This window comes from Strix uralensis, chromosome 3 (assembly GCF_047716275.1).
Source record: "Strix uralensis isolate ZFMK-TIS-50842 chromosome 3, bStrUra1, whole genome shotgun sequence".
Taxonomy (NCBI): domain Eukaryota; kingdom Metazoa; phylum Chordata; class Aves; order Strigiformes; family Strigidae; genus Strix; species Strix uralensis.
The window spans coordinates 102582480-102601449 of NC_133974.1; the positions used below are offsets into that span (position 1 = coordinate 102582480).

At 40.5% G+C, this 18970-nt stretch overlaps 1 protein-coding gene across 2 annotated transcripts in view; it reads left to right on the top strand.

The window, feature by feature from the left end:
• Positions 1–8567: 8567 nt before the first annotated feature.
• SYT14 (synaptotagmin 14) overlaps positions 8568–18970 on the top strand; it is a 91969-nt gene continuing 81566 nt past the window's right edge. For both annotated transcript variants that reach the window (XM_074863633.1, XM_074863632.1), the window contains exon 1: positions 8568–8656. In XM_074863633.1, the coding sequence (XP_074719734.1) occupies positions 8644–8656 (13 nt within the window). In that variant the 5' untranslated portion in view covers positions 8568–8643. The remainder of the gene's footprint in view (positions 8657–18970) is intronic.

Sequence of the window (18970 nt, forward strand, 5' to 3'; positions counted from 1 at the left end):
ACATCCCCAGGGGAATCATGTTTACATAGCTGCTGTTCTCGGGTTGGAGCTATATCTCTGTAGACAACCTCCTCAGTTAAATGTAAGTTTGCAGTATTTGACTTCTTTTTTACCATGGAGTATTGGTAGGATCAGAGGATAATTCAGGCTGGAAGGGAATTAAGGAGGTCACACTACAATATATATGACTTTGTTTCTTCTAATGGAAGAAGCTGGGTCTTGGGGAAGGAGAAAACAGGTTAGTTAATTGGTTTTTAAACAGCTTGTTTTATGTACTTCAGTTACAAACTAACCTCAGATTGGTTTGTTACTGAAGTTGGTTTTTTTATCATTTCTGCCTCTGTGAAGTTCCCCATTGAGGAATATTTGCATTTCAGAAATCTTTGTGGAAGTTTCTGCTAAATAACAGCTAGACTGGCAGTTGGGCAATTTTCAAAATCACATGCTTAAGTTAGCAAATATAAAATGGTTTTAATGAACTAATTCAGTAGCTTTTTATTAATTACCTTAAAAGATGTAGATAAAGCCTGAGTACTTCATACAAATAATACTTTAACTTTGTGACTCTACGGCTCTTCTGTAGAATTCTTAATTTTGCTGTAATTGTATAAAGGAGTAATCTTTAAAAGAACCAGGACTATACTTTCAGTTTACATGAAATGTGGTTTTTTTCATGGAAGGAATTCTTCTAGTAAGGCAATAGAAATGTTAATCAAAAAATGTATTTAAATAGGTTCCTGCATTTAACAGTGATTTTAACAATTCTGAAGGTTGCATACATTTTTAGTAAAAATGTTTCTTTAGATTCAGTAGTGTCATTAATGTATCAATAGAATATTTGTGGTGCCATCAGAATGAATGACATATTCTGGTAGTTATTTTAGAAGTAAGAACAGAACATATGTTCAGAAACAGCATTAAGAACAGCTCTGCTAAGGCCAAAAATCAGAGTAGATCATATGTTGCTGTATACCTTTGGAATATTTGAAATAATTAAAAGGCACGCTAAATCTTATATCAGTAAAAAGAAGCATGAAATTAGATGGTTGCATTTCAAACCCTTATTACTTCAAAAATAATTTTTACAATACTGCTCCCAGGGGCTAAGTCCAATGGGAAAGTACTGAGTACTCCACAGGCTTGAGCTCTCAGCTGTGCAGGAGCATATACAAAATAAATCACTGCAATTAGAAAGAAATTAAATGCAGGTTATGTATTCTGCACAAGCCTCCCGGTAGGAATGGTTAAGGATACCAGTTCGTTCCAGAGACACCCTAAGAGGTCTGGCTATGGCTACAGCCTTATCCGGTTGCTAAGGGGACAGTGTTTGTCAAGCACTTTCTTTTGTTAATAGATACTGTCATCCTTCTCTACAGAGACCAGTTTCTCCTGCTTTACATGCAGAGCAGCTACACAAAAGTACTCCATGCAATCCAGAAGTGGCGGCTTCAAGCTAACCAGGTTACAGGTGGGAGGGCAGAGGAACAAAGCAGAGGATCAGAGAGTGCGCTAAAGGCAATTAGAGGGAGATGAAGAGTGAGAGCGAAGGAAGCTGTTTCATGGCAACGGGAATGACTTCGTCAAGGTTAGCCAAGAACAGCAACTGTGGGTAGATTTGGCCAGGGCTAGTCAATAAAACAGGACTGGCGTACGTGCTGTAAGTAACTAACACCATAAACCACTTTGTGAATCTGCTATCATTTCCCCTTCCTTGGGAGGACAATTAACTCCCTGTGCTGCCACCGCCGCCTAAGCTTGCACCACTTTTATGAGCTACCTGGGCCACAGGGAGGCAAATCTCTCCCACACTCGTGTTCTCAGCACCAGTTGGTGAGCTTTAAGAACACCCTGACAGAAAAACCTTCGTACTGTTCAAGCAATTTGAGATTAAAATGTTTTAGTAGCCAACATTGTGACAACTTTGCCTCTGTGTATGCTACGGTTTTACAGCTTGATGCGGTTCAGCCTCCATTCAAACCATTTGCAGCCTCTCATCTCTATCAGATCAGGTCACGAGAGCAAGGTCATTTATTTTGTGCTGGCATGAACCAGACCAGTAGGTTCTGTTAGCATCCAGGATCTTGTTTTTTCTGAAAATAGCCCTTCAGGAGAGCTGGATCATGTCTTCCCATCCCCTTTTAATATTTTAAGTATGAATAACGGAAATTGAATTTGGTTTTGTTCCATGCTATTAACTTTGATGGCTGTTTGATGAAGATGATTTATTCCGTTTAAAAAATAGACACGACTTCCTGAATGGCTGTTTGTTCATACTATGTGTTGGCCCATTTTCATATCATTATTGTATGCTATGGTTTCTCTAATTAGGAGTCCACATAATTGTTCTGTAAGAAAGTACAGTAATTCCCATCCACTCGTATGTTGAGAGATTCATATATGATACTTGTCTTTGAAAAAGCAAGTGGGGGTTTTGTTGTTAATTTGTATTAAATTGTATGTTTTGTTTTGCAAGTGTAGCTGAATGGCTCATTTTTCATATTTTGCCAGAGTTGTGTAGGCCATTGGCTGGGCTTTGAGATTTTTAGCCTGATTTCCCAAGCCAATGAGGCTTATGTGAACATGCTCTCTGTCAAATACTTCTACCTGTCAAAGCTGAGGGAAGCTTCAGCTCTGAAATGGTTGGTCAAGTTCATCAGGGTCTCAGAAATAATTAGGTTCCTTCTAGTTTCGTGGAAACTAACTTCTGTATAGAGGAAAGAGAATGAAATTAGTGCCCCCATTGAAGAAACGGCCAAGAGAATTAATCAATTACGGCAATTCATCATTTATACTTTTTGTTTGGCAGCTTCGTGGCTGTTCAAACAGCATGTGCAAAGCTCTGGAATAATTGCAACGTGTGCTGGTATCGCTGGGGTGTAACAGAGGATGTGATGGGGGTGAACGAGGGATGTCCCACTGAAGAGGGATGGAGGTAAGTGGTAAAGAACTAGGTCCACAAGAAACCCACTCCATTAGTTCAGCTTCTCATGGAAAACTGGCATGTCCACATGGATTTTGAATTAATTTGGCACAGGAATTTTTGGCACAGTTTTGGTTTGTGATTTCTGTGGTTTATATGAGCACACATGCTCATTGATAGGCACATTTCTTTGGAATTGCACTTAACAGTCCTAGCTGTATCTTCATGATGTTTTTGTTTTGGAACAGTGCAAAGCAACACAGTGGAATAATGTTTACGTTAGTAATTGAGCCAGTTAAGATTTCACAAGTGTACCAGTAAGAGTCGTTATCTAATTTATCTAGCTCTGAAGTCTGCATATGACTCGTGGCTAACAGAACATCACCTAGAATAATTAGACACCAAAATCATGTTTTTATCTATTTTTCAGTTTTTATTTCTGTGGCAAATGTGTTGCCCATAGATTAACAATGCGAAACTGAACAAAAATCTCTGCTTTTTGCCTTAGCTCATAGGCCTTTTTCTGACTGTATCCTAGTTAGAAATCTTACCTTGTGGAGTCCCAACTTCGGCAGAAGGAATGTGCTGCTGGAAATACTCTTTTCCAGTTTCTCAATCATTCATTCATGAATACAAAGTTACATACTGAGTGGTATTTGGCCAAATCATTTGCTTCAAGAGTCAGGTTTATGATCCTTTTCCAATAATTGCAGACTTGAGGGTATCTGGTAGATCGCTCTTACCAGATGTAGCTATGCAATTTCTGTCAGAGGGCCCAGGCTGTCTTTCCTAGCTTTCAAAAACTATGAGAAGCTAAGTAAGAGTCACAGGTTATTCACTTAGTGCCAACAACTTGATAATGTGAATCTTAATATTGAAGGGTCAGGTATTTAATGTCCTAATAAACAACGTTTTGTGTGAGAAACTAATCTGGATGGACGTTAAGTTGCAAATCTGATTGGCAGTGTTCACAAAATTACTACCAAAAATTCTTAGGGAAAGTTGTAAACTGATCCCAAATCAATTAAGGCACAGCACCGTTAATAATTCTTAACCATCTTTTCATCTACTGGAGCAATAATATCTTTGGGAGATATCACTTGAAGATGTTTCAGAGGTCATGTTTTAACTTCAACATCATGGGTGAGAGCTTTTGAGTTTGTCTGTCTCCTTGTTTCAACATTGCTGCGCCAGATTTTTTTGCATTCCTACAAATAATCTGCAAGGGTAGAATACTATAGAACTGCACATCATTCTGCTTCTTGCTGGGACTTTTGTAAGGCTCCTGGTTAAAAAACCAGATTTTCAGTTTTGTGGGAGCTTTGTTCCATTCTTTCAAAATCTGTTTTCATTCCAGATTGAAATACAACCAGAGAAAAGGCACACACACACGCACACATGCACACACACACACAGAGGTACACACATATACACTCTTGGAAATACCCCATTAAGTGAAATTTCAACAAAGGGTTGCATTTTCTAACTGAAAGATTTTATATTGATAAAGTCAAGATGGTTCATTTAAATGTCAATAGCATATTAAAATATAATATGAAGTAAAAAGGCTTGAGATTAAAAGTTTTTTCTAAACTGAAAGACCTTGCATATGCTCTTAATTTTGCCCCCCTCCACAATGGCATTTCAGTGAAATCGTTGTTTCTGCAAAGTACCTACATCTGAATGAAATGGCAACATTCCACTGGAAAATTGACATCCAGCTGTTTGAAGCTTTCTTCCACTGTTTGTTTAATTGTGAACTCATTTTGTTCACATCATGACAATTATAGATAGTTTATCTGTCTGGCATCTTAATTAGCAGATTACTAATCTAAGACTTCAACCTTTCTGGTTATTGATAGCCTCTGTTTTCTAATCCTTCAGTTAGTCTTTTAATTCATATATGCTATGGTTTTCATATGTTCTATGTCTTCTTAAGCATAGGCTCTTTAATCATATCTGTTTTAATACTAAAGTTATGTCTAAGGTGGAAGAGAAAATCCAAATAGGTTTGGCATGGATCATGCCTTAAATGTGCAAAGAATCAGTTTATAACAAGGATCGGATAACTTAGAATTATGAGGGAACCTTACAGGAAATATTTGCTGGTTTTGAGAAAAATCAGTGCAGAGTTCTACTCAGAAAAAGTAAACATTCGTATATAATGAACACACACACAAAAAATTTATATAAACAATGGCACTAAGATATGTTAAATAGACTTGGTCTTAAGATAGAATTATTTTGCATTATATATATAACTATACTGTATCTCATACATATATTTATATAATATTCTATTACTGTACTTGTTTTCCCAGTAACTGAGACCTTCATGATCTTTAATGTATTTATCCTCCTATGGCCCTCATGCCAAAGTTTCCAGCAGCTTTCAATTTTATTTGCCAAGGTGGCTTCACATCAGTGCAGTGGGAGAAGTTTCTCCTGTGTAGGTAGTTTGTTGAAAACTTCAGGGCTTACAGGATAAAATTTATCCTATATGTGTCAGTTAGTTGTATTGCTGTTGGCAAATTTGTTATCACAGCAAGTGATAGTTCTTCCCTTTGGTAGGAAACTCTTGATAACTTGTGAATCGTTTGTACGTTATGGATACCACCGTTACTTAAGGTCTTGTGTTGAGCTGCAGTCGCGTTTGTGCGCAGCTGTCCTTCTCTGCAAATGGCAGACTTGCAGGATCGCATGTGAATGCTTCCAGGGGAATGAATTGTCCATTGGATTTAGTAGAAAGCCTCTGACACATCCAAACTGACCAGCTGTGCTCCTTTCACGCAGGGAACGGATGAAGCTATAGCTTATGCTGTCGCAATTATACCATGGGAACAAAACAAAAATAGTTGAATTTGGAAAGTTTGTTCAAGATTTGTTCCTCCTGGTAACGTTGAAAAATGAGATGCTTATGGTGGTGGGCAGGAGTGTCTGATGTTTGAATAAAGCTTAGAAATTTTAAACATGTGCTTGTGAAACTAAAGCACAAATAGAACTGATTTGATTCAGCATAGCTCTGAAAAGTCATGTTTTGGTTCCTCACAGATACTTCTCATACCATCTCTTTGTTGATATAGAAACGTGTTTGTTCCTCGTGTCCTGAAACTGTTTTTCTAAACTGAGCAAATCACTACTTTGGTAGAAAGTATGTGTTTCTTTTGTGTTTTGTAAACCAAAAGCCTGGACTAAGAGTTCCAATCATAATGTTACAAATTCACAATCACATATTCATTCCTCCCCCTTCAAAAGAGTTTGTCCAATGATACAAACTTCTGCATCCCACTATGTTAATTGCATACATGAATCATAGAAATGTGATGACATGTGAGGCTCTCCAAAAATATTAGATGACTTTTTAAACATCTCACAAACTGAATCTGGGATTCTGTATGGGTGGACGTCTGTGCACTGGGAAGTTTTGCTGACATCAGTGCCTGGTAGTTCCTTCGTATGGGGATGCTGCCAAAGGCAGGGGGAGAAATAAAAAAAAATGGTAGAGAATAATAATAACAACTCTAATTATGTATTTGATCCCACAGGAGTCTTCATTCCTGTGCTCAATACAGTAATATCATCAGAAAGATGGCTATCAAGACAAATTGTACAGAAAACTTCAGGGCTGGAACACTTTCCAGGAACGAACAGAAAATCTTTGGGGTATCTGAGGTAAATGTCAGTGCTGGTACAGAGAAATATATTTGCCATTAAGCTTTGCTGACATTTTCTCTTTTAAGATCCTTTTTACAGTTGCTTCTTGTCTGGACAAATGTCTGTTCATTTGGGACTCGTGTTTTCCAAGGTGGCCATTTTGCTCAAACTGACTTTGCTTTTAAACTCCTCACTTTTAAGTTGCTTTTTCTAACTGAGGTGAAGAATGAAATTGAGAAAACACATTGATTTTTCTGTATGACAAAACATTTCTGAAGGCTGCTAGGCTGAAAGAGATTAATGCTTCCTGGATTTGAACAGTGTCTTAACATTTGGCAGAAAGATTACAGTGGTACCAAAGATATTCCTCCTGACGATCTTGTGAAAATTTTCCTGTTTGGCCAGTCCATACGTGTCCAAAAAACCTGTTTGCATGTACTTACGTATTCTGTTTCCTTACAGCTCCAAATGCTAGCGGAACTTTCCTACACAGCAAGAGTTTTACGTACATCCCATTGTCTTTCACAATATAAAATCCATAACACAACCGATCTGCTTGGCTGTTTTGTCTGTTAGTCAGAGGAGCCGTGCATGGTCAGGCTCAGGCTTCCCTCTGGCTCCCAGGATCCTTGTGGTAAACACGTGGGGCCTTGCGAGACCCTGTCCCCTCTGCTCACCGTGCTGCTCCTTTTGCATGGAGCTTCTGGGAGGCGTGGAGGAGAGCGCAGAAGAAGGATGTCCTGGGTGGGACAACAGCTGCAGACTCCCAGGGGAAGAGAGGCTGGTCCAAGTGTGAGGGAGCTGAGGAAAAGGCATGGAAGGGAGAAGAAGGACCTGTGGTGGGTGGGACAGAGGAAAGAGTAGCAACAGAGGCAGGACCTGAGGGTTGGAAAGGAGGAATGAACAGAAGGTGTAGCCACAGGAAGGTGCCTGCTGTAGCCAAGTTTCATCAAGAAAACACCCACCACCCAAAAAAACCCCTGTGTAAAGTACTGCAAATCCATTAATCCCTTCTCATTTCTTCAAATCCCTTTTAGCATTAAATTAACTTCAAGCATTTGTTGAAGGTTCCTATAAATTCAAAGGTGTCAAGCCCTTCTGAAGATACATAGCGTGCTTGTGAATGTGGCTCCACATGACAGAATGTTATTTTAGTTTTACACCCCCAAAACTATAGGAAATTGGACAGTACGGTTACAGAATGTTACGATTAGAAACGTAAGGCACCAAACCTGAGATTTATGGTATCTATATTCACCACGGGCTCCTGATTCACTCTCAAATGCCATCTGTCTTGTGCACCAAGCCATCAAGAGGTACAATGGGAGGAAAAAAATAGTCTGTGACGGCGCAGCGGCACTCTCATGATGTATATTACCTGTGCTGCGGAGCAAGCGAAGGCTGCAGGGGTAATTTTAATGCTGACATTTCGTGTCTTTCAGTTGCTTTACTTAGCAAAAGTTAAGACTTTTTTTCAGTGTTTTCAGGGGGCCGTACCCGTGTGAGCACAAGGAAGCTGCGCACACTTGACTGCAGGTGCCGATCGCCCGAAGTTCTGGAGATGTTTATGGAACCACAGCCTGGCCGAAACGAGTGGTTTAACAGATGTGTTTTCTGTTTCGCTCAATAGCTTTGGGAAGAAAACCCACGAAATAGAACCATGGGAAGTGATGGGCTCTCCCCTTGACGAATACCAGCGTTCTCCCCCCAAACGCGGGAGGTGCTCAGAGCCCCCTCACCACCCGCCGCTGAGGGCCGGGCCGGGCCGGGCCGGGCCGGGGGCGTCGCCATCCCGCTCGTGGGCGGCTGCGCGCGCGCCAGGCGGCGAGACCCCCCCGCTCCCACCGGCCGCCGCTCGAGCGCGGGCGGGAGCGCGCCCGCGCGCAGGGCGGCGGCGGCGGCGGGGAGGAGTCACGCGCCCCGGCACGCTCCTCTGGCCCGCCCCCCCCCCCCCCCCCCCCTTACCCTCCCCGCCGCCGCCCCCGCCCGGCGCTCCCGTCTCGCAGCCGCGGCGCCTGCCAGCGCCTCTCCTGCGTGCGCTCCACTTGGTACGGCCCACCCCGGGGATCATGGCGATTGATGGTAAGTAGGCCAATAACGGGCTCCTCTCGCCCCGAATCGCTCCCCTCCCCCAGCCCCCTCCTCTCCCTCTCCTCCCCCGGGCACGGGGAGGGGGGCGGCCCCGGGGGGCTGGGGGGGGGGGGGAGGGCTCCCACTGTGGCGTGAGGGGGGTGGGGGGCGCCCCGAAGCCGAGCGGCACCCCAGCCCGGCGGTGCCCGCAGCCGGGCTGAGCAGGGCGGCAGGGGGGCGCCTCCTCCCTCTCCCCCCACCCGGCCCGGCCCGGCGGCGGGGGCTGCCGCGGAGGGGCTGCTTCGTGCCTGGGGGAAAGGCGAGTGTCGCTGCTCCCTCCTCCCGTCTCCGCGCCTCGGAGTCGGGCAGGGGTAAATAATGACGGGAGCCGGCATCCTTCCTCTCCCTCCTCCTCCGCCGCCTGCCCCAGGGATGCCGGGCGTGCGCCTGTGGGCGCCGCGGAGGGGAGCTGAGGAGGACGAAGCCATCCTCCCGGCGCCGTCAGCCGCCCTTGCTCTGGCGGGGAGGCGGGCGCGGGCGGCTGCCCCCGGGGCCGGCGGCTGTGGGGCCGGGGCTGGGCCGCCTCGGCTCGGCCGCCTGTGCCCGCCGCCGGCTCGGAGAGCGCTGGAGCGAGGGGGCGTCGCGGAACGACCCGCACCCCGGTTGTGGATGTCAGTCGCGGAACGTGCGCAGCCTTCTCCATCCCCCCCGCAGAGACTTTGCCAACTGCTTTAAAAGTAATCGTCCCTCCTGGCCCTGAAGTCTCTCAGAACTGATTCCCCGGGCGAGGGAGGCTCCCTGCTCTCTGCTGGTTGCCCAGCTGCTGAGAGCTAACAGGCTGTATGGAAGCTTGTGCCCGCAGATCTTTCTAGTCATCACTTAAAACCACAACAACAAAGGAGTGAGATGTACTAGACACTTGTTGGGTTTGTTTGGAGATGGTCATCTTAAAACGCAGGACTTCTGAGCTTTGTTTTGGAACCTTCCCTCTGGATTCTGAGAGAGTAATTTTACACCTCGTTAAAAATCCTTTAAAAACAAATAAATCTCAGAACTTTATTTCCAGGGAAAGAAGGTCCTAAGGTATGCTGCTTCCTCGAACGTGGTGTTTCTTTCTGAAAGCATCTGTTGTTATAACTTACAGAATCTAGGAAAACAGTGAGGGGGGGGAAAACCCAAACTGTTCGTGTTTGTTTCGCGTGTGGGATGCTTCTGTGCTGTCAGGTTCCTTGAATTAGTAATTCAGGCCTCTGTAAGGAGAAGTTGCACTGCGCAAGCAAAGCTGCGTGTTCACCCTGTCTTGGAAGCCGTGCGCACCAGGAGTCTAAGCTGGCCAGCTTTAAGTTGGCTAGGTTCTTTTCTGATGAAAAGCCCTCTTCATATTATCAAGAAGATAGCAAAAATATCTGCTGGCTCTGGACTTTTTACATAACTCAAGCTCAGTAAAAGAAAAATAAATAAAATTATCAGTCCTTTGAAATCTGTCTCTGTTTTCATTTTAGGCTGCATTATCCCAGAAATCGGTGAGATTTTGTTAGACCTGAAAATATTCACAAAATGTGAAGTTCATGTTTAATATTTTCAGAGGATTTAGGGTATTACTACTTAAAAGTTAAACTCATGAATGAATAAAGCAATCTAGCCTTTGGAAAGAATGCAACACATCTCATTAGGGTCAGACTTTAGAAATAGCCCAACTGTCTTGTAGACACTTTTGCGAAATTGCCAAAATGGGACTTAAGCTCTTGAGAAAATTGGGTGCGTAGTTTACAGTAAATGTGAGGTGGGATAAAAAAAAAAAAAATCCAATCATGAAAGTGACTTGCTAGGTTTTGATTTAGTACTCTTCCTGAAGACAGAAAATGCAATGCATTTTTCTGCTGTCGTCTGTAGCAGGCATGCAGCATCCTCTTTGTTTTCAACTGAATAGCTGATGTCTGTAGATTTGCTAGTAGCTGTTACAATTTTTATTCCTCAGCTGGTGTTCTCTCTCTCCTGTTTGTGCAAAAGTACCTTGCCTTGACTGTACTGTCAGCAGTGTATAAAAACATGACTTTTATTTGGGTGAATACTAACTCTTGAAGTCAGGATCAAACCACAGGACTTCTAGTCTAAAGTGTCAAAATACAGAATTTACATTGTGTCCAAGTAAATTTGTAAATGTATTTAAGTAAACAGATAAAATACTTTGCTCAGTTTTAAAGAGACTGCAGTTGTCCAGATCTCTTTGATTTTTTTTTTTTTTTTTTTTTTTTTTTGGGTAAAGGCATGGGAAATAAGCAAGACTGAAAACTTCTGATTGAAGAATAAATATAAAATAGTTCAAAACTCCTTCAAAGCAGGACATACACAGTTACATGTGAAGAGTGCACAAAATTTGAAAAGTTCAAATTAAAATAGGATTTGTTAGCTGCAACGAATAAGTGCTTTAGGCTGTTCTTAAAAATCTGTAAGTACCGTTTCCAGTGCCACTTTGTCAGCATACCAGTTTACATTGGTTCTAACACTAAAGCCCAAAGTTTTTGTAAAAGTAAGGATTATTTTATCAAATGATATAGAGAACCAGGGAGCCGTTTGCCATGGCTGATGACCATTGTCATTTTGGTCAGCGACAATGCTTTGTTACTTTTGTGTGTTATGATCACTGACGGACTTTTAAAGGACAAGTATTCTTCATGTGACCAAATTCAAAGCCCAGATTTAGTGATTGCAGGAACAATTACATCTTTTTCTTTAGAAAGTTAATTTCATGTTAAAACATGTTCTTTTTTATTTCTTTATAAAGACATCAGGTATATAGTTAGCATAGGTCAGGCGATCTCAGATTTGTGAGGAAAGAGCAGAGGGCAATGTGATTGGAAAAGTTTTGGCTCAAATTAGATTAAAGAATTGTATTTACACTTCTTATTTCTGTATATTTCTCTTCCAAAACAAAATTAGTGTTACTATTAAGTAGGAGCTCTATTTTAAGATGTAAGGTTATTTATTGCTTAATATTTCCACTTTTTCATAGGGAAAGGTTAAATTAATCTAATACAGAGAGTATCAGAATGGGGAGGATGGCAAATAGGGTGGAGAGTAAGGCCAAACTGAAAGCAGTAGTAAATCCAGACTGGTAGGCAGCCTGAGATTAAGATCTCACCTACAGCTGCCCCGACCTAGGATCTTGTGGCAGTTTGCTGGGATTGGGAGGAGAGAGAGTTGAGGAGTTACTTCTGAGAATCCTTTAGCATTGCTGTGATAATGTTCCTCACGGCAGCATTGGTTTGATTTCTTTATGCTGCTTTTCCTCTTCTGAGCAATAGCAAAACTTCATTACCTGCCTTAAGAGTTCTGTTGAATTAAAGTCTGGGTGAGGAGCTGGCAATGGAAATCACACTACAATTGCATGGAGGAGGGAAAAGAAATGCAAAGGCTGCAGTGGGATGCTTTGTAGCCTAAGGCAGAATTGCATATCTTGCATATCCTCATCCTGCCTTTACCAGGTTTTTGGGCTGCACTTGAACATGCTGTAACATGGTATAGACTGTACAAAAATGTACGTTTCTCAAGGAGGGGAATACATTTAAAGGTGAACCTTTTCAGACCGAGTTAATTCTTTTTGAACTTAAACTCTTTCCTATGGTTTCCATTGTGAGGAGTTTAGTGTTAAGAACTGAGAAGTGGTATGAAAGAGAATAACGAGCCTTACAGATAAAAGGAATCTAATAGAGAAGAAAGAATTGCCGGATGTTGCTGTCATCTAGTTATTGCTAGAGTAATGAGGCTAATGAACATGGCTTCACATATTTTTTCCCGATCCTACCAGTGTAACACTTGCCCTTCCTGGTGCAGTATGCCAAGGTCCTTGTCATTTATCTAGGCTTTTGAATACCTTTCATTTTGTCCCTGCATTTCCTGAGTGTCTCTGAAGTGTCCTGAGCTCTCTGATGTTTCTGACAAGATTGTTCTCCCTCTCTGTCCTCATCTGCCAGCTGTTTGTCTGGGAGCAAGCAGCTGCAGCTGTGTGTGCTGTGCAGGGCTTTATCAGCTGGTTGGCTGTCCCTGTGTTCGGTGGGGTCTGTGTTTGTGTTGTCTTTGATAGCTGATTTTTTATGAAACAGAATCGTGAAAATATTAAGTTCTTAAAACTTTCTGTCAATTTTGGCTTAAATTAGCCAGTGAATTTGTAAGCAATGGAATGATGGGGCAGGAAACTGTTTAATTATATAACCCCCATTTCCTTGGGAAACAAAGACGAAAATTACTGAAAGAACCTACTTCTTGGTTATGGATATAAGACAGAGGATTTAGAACACTGCTTCATACAGATTACATGAAAACTATGCCCGGTTGCAAATTTCCAGAGTCCGGAAAAGGAAACAAAAGAGCAACGAGCTGCATACAGTGCTTAGGTAGGAGCATCATATGTGTATCTCTTAGGTTGAATCTGGCCTAGGGAACAGTTTTTATCTTGACTTCTAGGTTACCTGAGATGTTCAGGTGTCACTGCAGTGTGTACTATAAGGGTGTAAGATGACACGGAGATCCTCAAGTTAGCACTGACCTGAACTGGAGGTAGTGCTTCTCAATCCAAGCTGGTGCAGCCAGGGCAGGGATTGAGCAGCAGCCACAGTATTAAATAAAGCCTAAACATAAGAAGCCGTATTTTGTACTTGGGCCCACTTTTAAACACATTTGTTAAATGTGGGGTGGACCAAATGTCAGGGTATCAGATTTGATCAGCCACACAGAATCTGTTTAATGCTGTTTTATAGTCATTCACTGTCTAGTGGAAACTATTCTGTGAATGTTACCTGGTATTAAATTTTTTATTGTCACTGTAAGGATGACTCCCTGCATTATTTGCTGACGACAGTAAAACCTTGTGCCGTATGCAAAATTACCAATTTCCTGATTGGATTTATGATACACCATCATCACTGTTGTGTTACGGATCTATTGATATAAAGTAAGCCATTACATCTCTATCACCTTTTAGGTAATACAGTGGGCTACCTTTTAAAAAAAAGATAGATCTAGCCTCTAATGCTCTACAGACTTTTTTTTGACAAGCTCCCTGTGGGCTGAGATGAAACTATCATACTCGATATAAGAACAGTTGATGTGTTCAGAGTGAAATTCTTCTTGAATTCTGTTCATTTTTAGTGCTTTTGCAAATTGGAACTCTTGGCATTCAAGATGGGCATGCAGGAAAGCAAACACACAGTTGCTACATGATTAAAAATGTTGGCTTATATTACCGCCCATCAAAATATAGGGGATCTATAAGAGAGGAAAGAGTCTTTCTGTTTTCTGGAAAACTTTCACCTGCTTTAACCATTAGGTCATATTTTTTCTTCACCTTATTCCCAGCCTGATTCAAGAGTAAGGAAAGAGAAGCATCTAGTCATTCTGGGTAGAAATGAAGCTGAGATAATATTATTTTCATGATGGAGGGCCAAGGTCCCTGAGAACCTCTCTGTGAGATAGTCAGCCTAGAAAATCTGTGCTATCTCCATTTCTTTTTGTCTTCTGTAAGTCCATGGAGATGCTTCTGTTTATTTCAGTGTGGGTGGGATCAGATGCAAAATTTGTTTGAGAAACAGAAATGGCTATGCTATTCTTGATTAATTGTCATTGATTGCTAATTTGATGATGAGTGTCATTGTTCTGTTGATCACAAATATGATCCAAAATTAAATATTTTCCATGTGAAAAAAGTCTTAATGTTTGTTACTACTTTTATGGTCAGATAACAACAAACAAAATATTAAGTTAAGACAAGTAGATGACCTTATCCTTAGGCTAAGAAATTACTCAATAGCAATCATTCTAGATGGTGCTAGCAGAGAAGACAGTCTTTACAGTAGGAATTTGTAGTATAAAACCAGAACACTGATTTCTAACTTTTATTCTTGAAAACTTATGGTCTTGAACATATCTGCTGCTTATTTAATCTGATACTTATTTCTCTTATTAGTGGGTTAGACGGTAAATAATTGTTCTTTATTCACCTGCTTACATCCACTATGTGTTGTATTTTTTTTTTTTCAGGTTCAAGAGTCTTAGTCTATTAAATCACTTCTCATATGGAAACCATTTATGTTTTAACCATTTTTATTGATTTTTTTTTTTTTCCTTTCTCTGTGACTTCTGTGCTTCTATTTTATTCTTAGAGGTAGCAGGACAGAGATGAGACCAGAACTGCAAAAATATACAAGATGTGGGCACATAATAAGTATATAAAAGAGCAAATTTGCTGGTTTTTTTTTTAACTTGCTGTCTCTTTCCTAATAAATCCAAACATTGTTTGGTTTTAGTTTGCTTTTTGTCTACTTCCAAGCATTCAACTTTAAACATTTAATTCTTTTGCATGTGCAATATCATTTGTGGACTAAAATTGTAAAAAGGGTACTAAAGGAATGTAGAGGTGATTTTACACCATGGGTGAGGATGGGCTAATGATTGTATATAAGCTTTTTAGGAAAAACACCATACTGATGCCAGCTGTAGAGTTGCTGTTCAGTGAAAGTCTTTTCAGCTTTGTTTATTTTTCTTTACAGTTAGCTGTTTGTTCATCTAAAACCAGATTCTTCCTTAAATTCGGTTCATAGTATGAGGTAATTTTCCAAGGAGTGGATTTGTTGGTATATGTAAGCCAGAACACTTTAATTGTAGTTGTTTTCTAGAATAAATTTGTGGTATATTATATGAAATGGCTTAGCATAGGAATGGGTTTCCTAAGTATCTTGTATTCATAGTGAAAGCATTAGTATTTCTGCATGCTTCAGACATATTAACATTGTGTTAGGCTTTATCACTTGTATCCCATTTTATGTGTCTGCACCATAACACCTCTGTTTTATGCATGTGCTGCACAGCACTGTTGCCTTCTCATTTGACAATCCTGCATGCTCGAGGCAGGTGGCCAGCCTTACCTGTGATCTGTAGATTGACTATGACTGTCTCTGACATGGGGTCACAGAACAGGAGTGCAGGAGCTCTGCTGAAATGCACGTCCCTTGCCATTACTGTCTGTGAGCAGCAGCTGCTACTCTGTCACTTGACAAGGTGGGCTCTCAAGGGCTGTAACAAATGCTGTGCCCCTCACCCTGTTTGTGCTACTCAACCTGCGTGGTATTGTCATTCTGCACTGGAATTTCGTGGATTTATCAAGGGAAAAAATAGTTGCCTACTGTTGAATAAAATGTTAAGTGAATGTTTGTTGAATGCAGTCCAAACTTATGAAAATGCTAATTAAAATACAGCCCTCAGCAGGAAAGTAATTTATCATATAAAAAGTACGTCCCAAAACTTATAACTGATGACAAAGACTTCTGTGATAATGGTGTAATGGTCTGTTGCAGCTACTAACATGGATTTGTTGCTGATCTGAAGAATAATGTATTTTATACACAGAGCCTAAGTTGTACGACAGTATTGATACTGGAACTATGAGACTATGGGATGTGTTTGTTGAAGGGATGGAATGCACCCTCACTGAGTTTGTGAGTGATACCACATAGGGGAGCAGTTAATAAGCTGGAGGGCAGGGCTGCTACCTGACAGGTGCTCGGCAAGCTGAAGGAATATGGACTGAAGGGAGCCGCATGAACTGCAACAAGGGCAAATGAAAAGTCCAGTCCTGTGCAGCATTACAAGCTGTGGACAGACTGGCCAAGAGCAACTCTGCAAAAAAGAACCTGAGGGTTATCGTGAACAGCAAGTTGAATGTGGACCAGCTATGTGCCTCTGACCTGTATCCAGCTGTGTTAACCCAGTATGAGAGAGACTGACAAACTGGAGAGGCTCCAGCTGAGTGCTGCTAAGCTGGTGGGGGACTGGAGTACATGGCACATGAGGAGAGGCTTAGGAAATGTGTTTATGTAGTCTGGGGAAACCTGAAAGGGGATTCTTATAGTGAATGGCTGCAATATAAGGGCGTCTAAGAAATGGAGATGAGTTCTTCAGGTGTCCAGTGAAAGCTCATGAGGCAGTGGGTGTGAGCTCCATCAAGGGAAATCCTGACTGGCTATAAGGAAGAAGTGCTCACAGTGAGAGGGGTGACACCTTCCCTAATTTCCCCTAGGAACCAGTGGTGCCTGAAGAGGTCATGGAATCTTGGTCCTTGCAGAGCTTGGTTGTTGAGGCCCAGAGGAACCTCCTGTAAAGGTGCTCCTGCTCTGAAGTCTCTCAGAGTGCCAGAGGTTATTCCCTAATCTAAATCACTCTATGATAATGCCTGTGTTAAATTTCTTTGCCAGTTATTTTCAGCACCTAGTAGTGGAGTTTTAGCTAAAGTCCAAACATAGTAGAACTTCGAATTGTGAGTTGTACTAGTTTTAGAAAGACATAAAATTTTACAATTCAATCAATACAAAATTCAGGTGGTGCTTTTATCTTCTTTGATGTACAACGTTTCATCTTTGTGGTGAGACAGTCATCTTGGCATACAGAGCCTTGGTATACAAAATCTCTGTCTTAAATTGAGAAAATTAAACTTCATCAGGTGTTTCAGCTGCCTCTGTAAAACATCTGGCTATTCTGTTTGTGCTAAGTGTTTGAATGATTTAGATTTTAGGGCCACTAGGTGGTCCTTTTGCTCTAGAAAAATCAAATGTTTTGTTGAATGTGCAATTCTGAAATTACTTAATCTTTCATTATTTCTCATTTTACTTCCACTGTCTGAAATTATGAAAAGCTTTATGTCCCCAGGTGGGTTTTTTGTATTCTCAGATTACATATTGGACAAAGTATTATGTGGTTTTATATGCAAACTCACTTAAAACTTTAAGCTGTTAAATAGGAGATCATGTTCACAGTCGAGATGAAATAGAATTAATAATAATTTGTATCTAAATCAAACTTAATTTTTAATTAACTACAAAAGTACAGTGAACTACCACTATATTAAAATCAATTACTTTAAAGTAACATTTAAAGACTAAATTTAAGAGGGTCATACCACAGAACCTTTGGGATTTGTGGGCTAACTGACACAAAACCACTCTTTTCAGACTGAAATATTAAATTAGCAGTTGACATCTTGCTGTCATGCAGAATGTTTTCATATTTTCAGTTTAGTTTCTTTTAACGACTAGGTTATTCAAAGCTGAGAGACTTCTTGGGAGTTGTAAAGACAGAAAAACTTGTGTTCGTTTGTTAATTTGTGGGTAAAAGCAAGGTTTCAATAGTGTATCATTTCCACAGTTTTGAAGAGCACTGGGGAAAAAAGAATCTGGCCAGGTCACTTGAGAATAATATTTCATGTGTTTAATGAATTGGTTAATTTAAAATTTAAAAGATACTTTCTTCAACTTTATTTTCAAAGCATGTAGGTCACTTGTTGTATTTGTATTTGTCAGTTATTTCCATCCAAATGCAGTTTGGAAAAAGAGTAATAGGTTAATCACCTATTTAATAAGAAATAGCATTCAGCATTTTCTAACAAAATAAAAAGGAAAAAATTAAAATCCTGAATTGTTGTTAAATTGTATAAATTCATTATGTAGCCTTGTGGTCAATAAAAAGTAACATGAGGATTAATGTAAAGGCTTTATTTAGTGTAACACCATCATATTTTAACATCTGAATGATTGGAAAAAAGGTATCTTTCTGTGGAAAACAATTGGTAGCAATGCAAAATCCAAACCTAAAGTTAATTAGCATCTAATGCTACTCACTGTTCTCTCAGTCATTTCTAGGTGAATCTTTATTTTTAACCAAATGTCCAGCATCTGTGTAATGAAAAGAAGGTGTTTTTTTTTTTTTCCATCAATTTTTATTCTTTCTTTGCTGCTGAATTTAAGTCTATTGGGTGACGAAAATCTAGGGAGAAGAGTTTCAGTCACTCTTTTGGTTTCTTTTTTTGTAGCATGAAGATGACTGCAGTGACTTTAAAGATGATTGTAATCTTCTCCCACAGTTTGGTTTTTTTAAAACACCTTGTTGTCGTAAAACCAGATATTTTTTTTTACTTAAGTTTTTTTTTGTGTTTTCCTTCCAGAATGTTTTCTGAATGAAAATTACATTGTCCAACTTCTAGAACACACTGAAAAGAGGCAGTTATATTGCTGTTCTAACTAGGTTTTGTAAGTGTGATGACTCTACAAAACTGATGGGATCCTCAGACTCATTGATACTTGATTTCCTGTTCAGGAGTATTTTTGAGGCCTGTATTTCATATGACTGAAAAAAAAGTATGTTGACAAAAAATGAGGATTCTTTTTCATTTCATACCTCACATACATTTTCTTTTAGAAGAGTTGTATTTTATTCCATGTATTTGATCCTTTTTATCCTTTTTCCCTCTAATATCTGCATTTCCTACAGTTATTTCTTTAA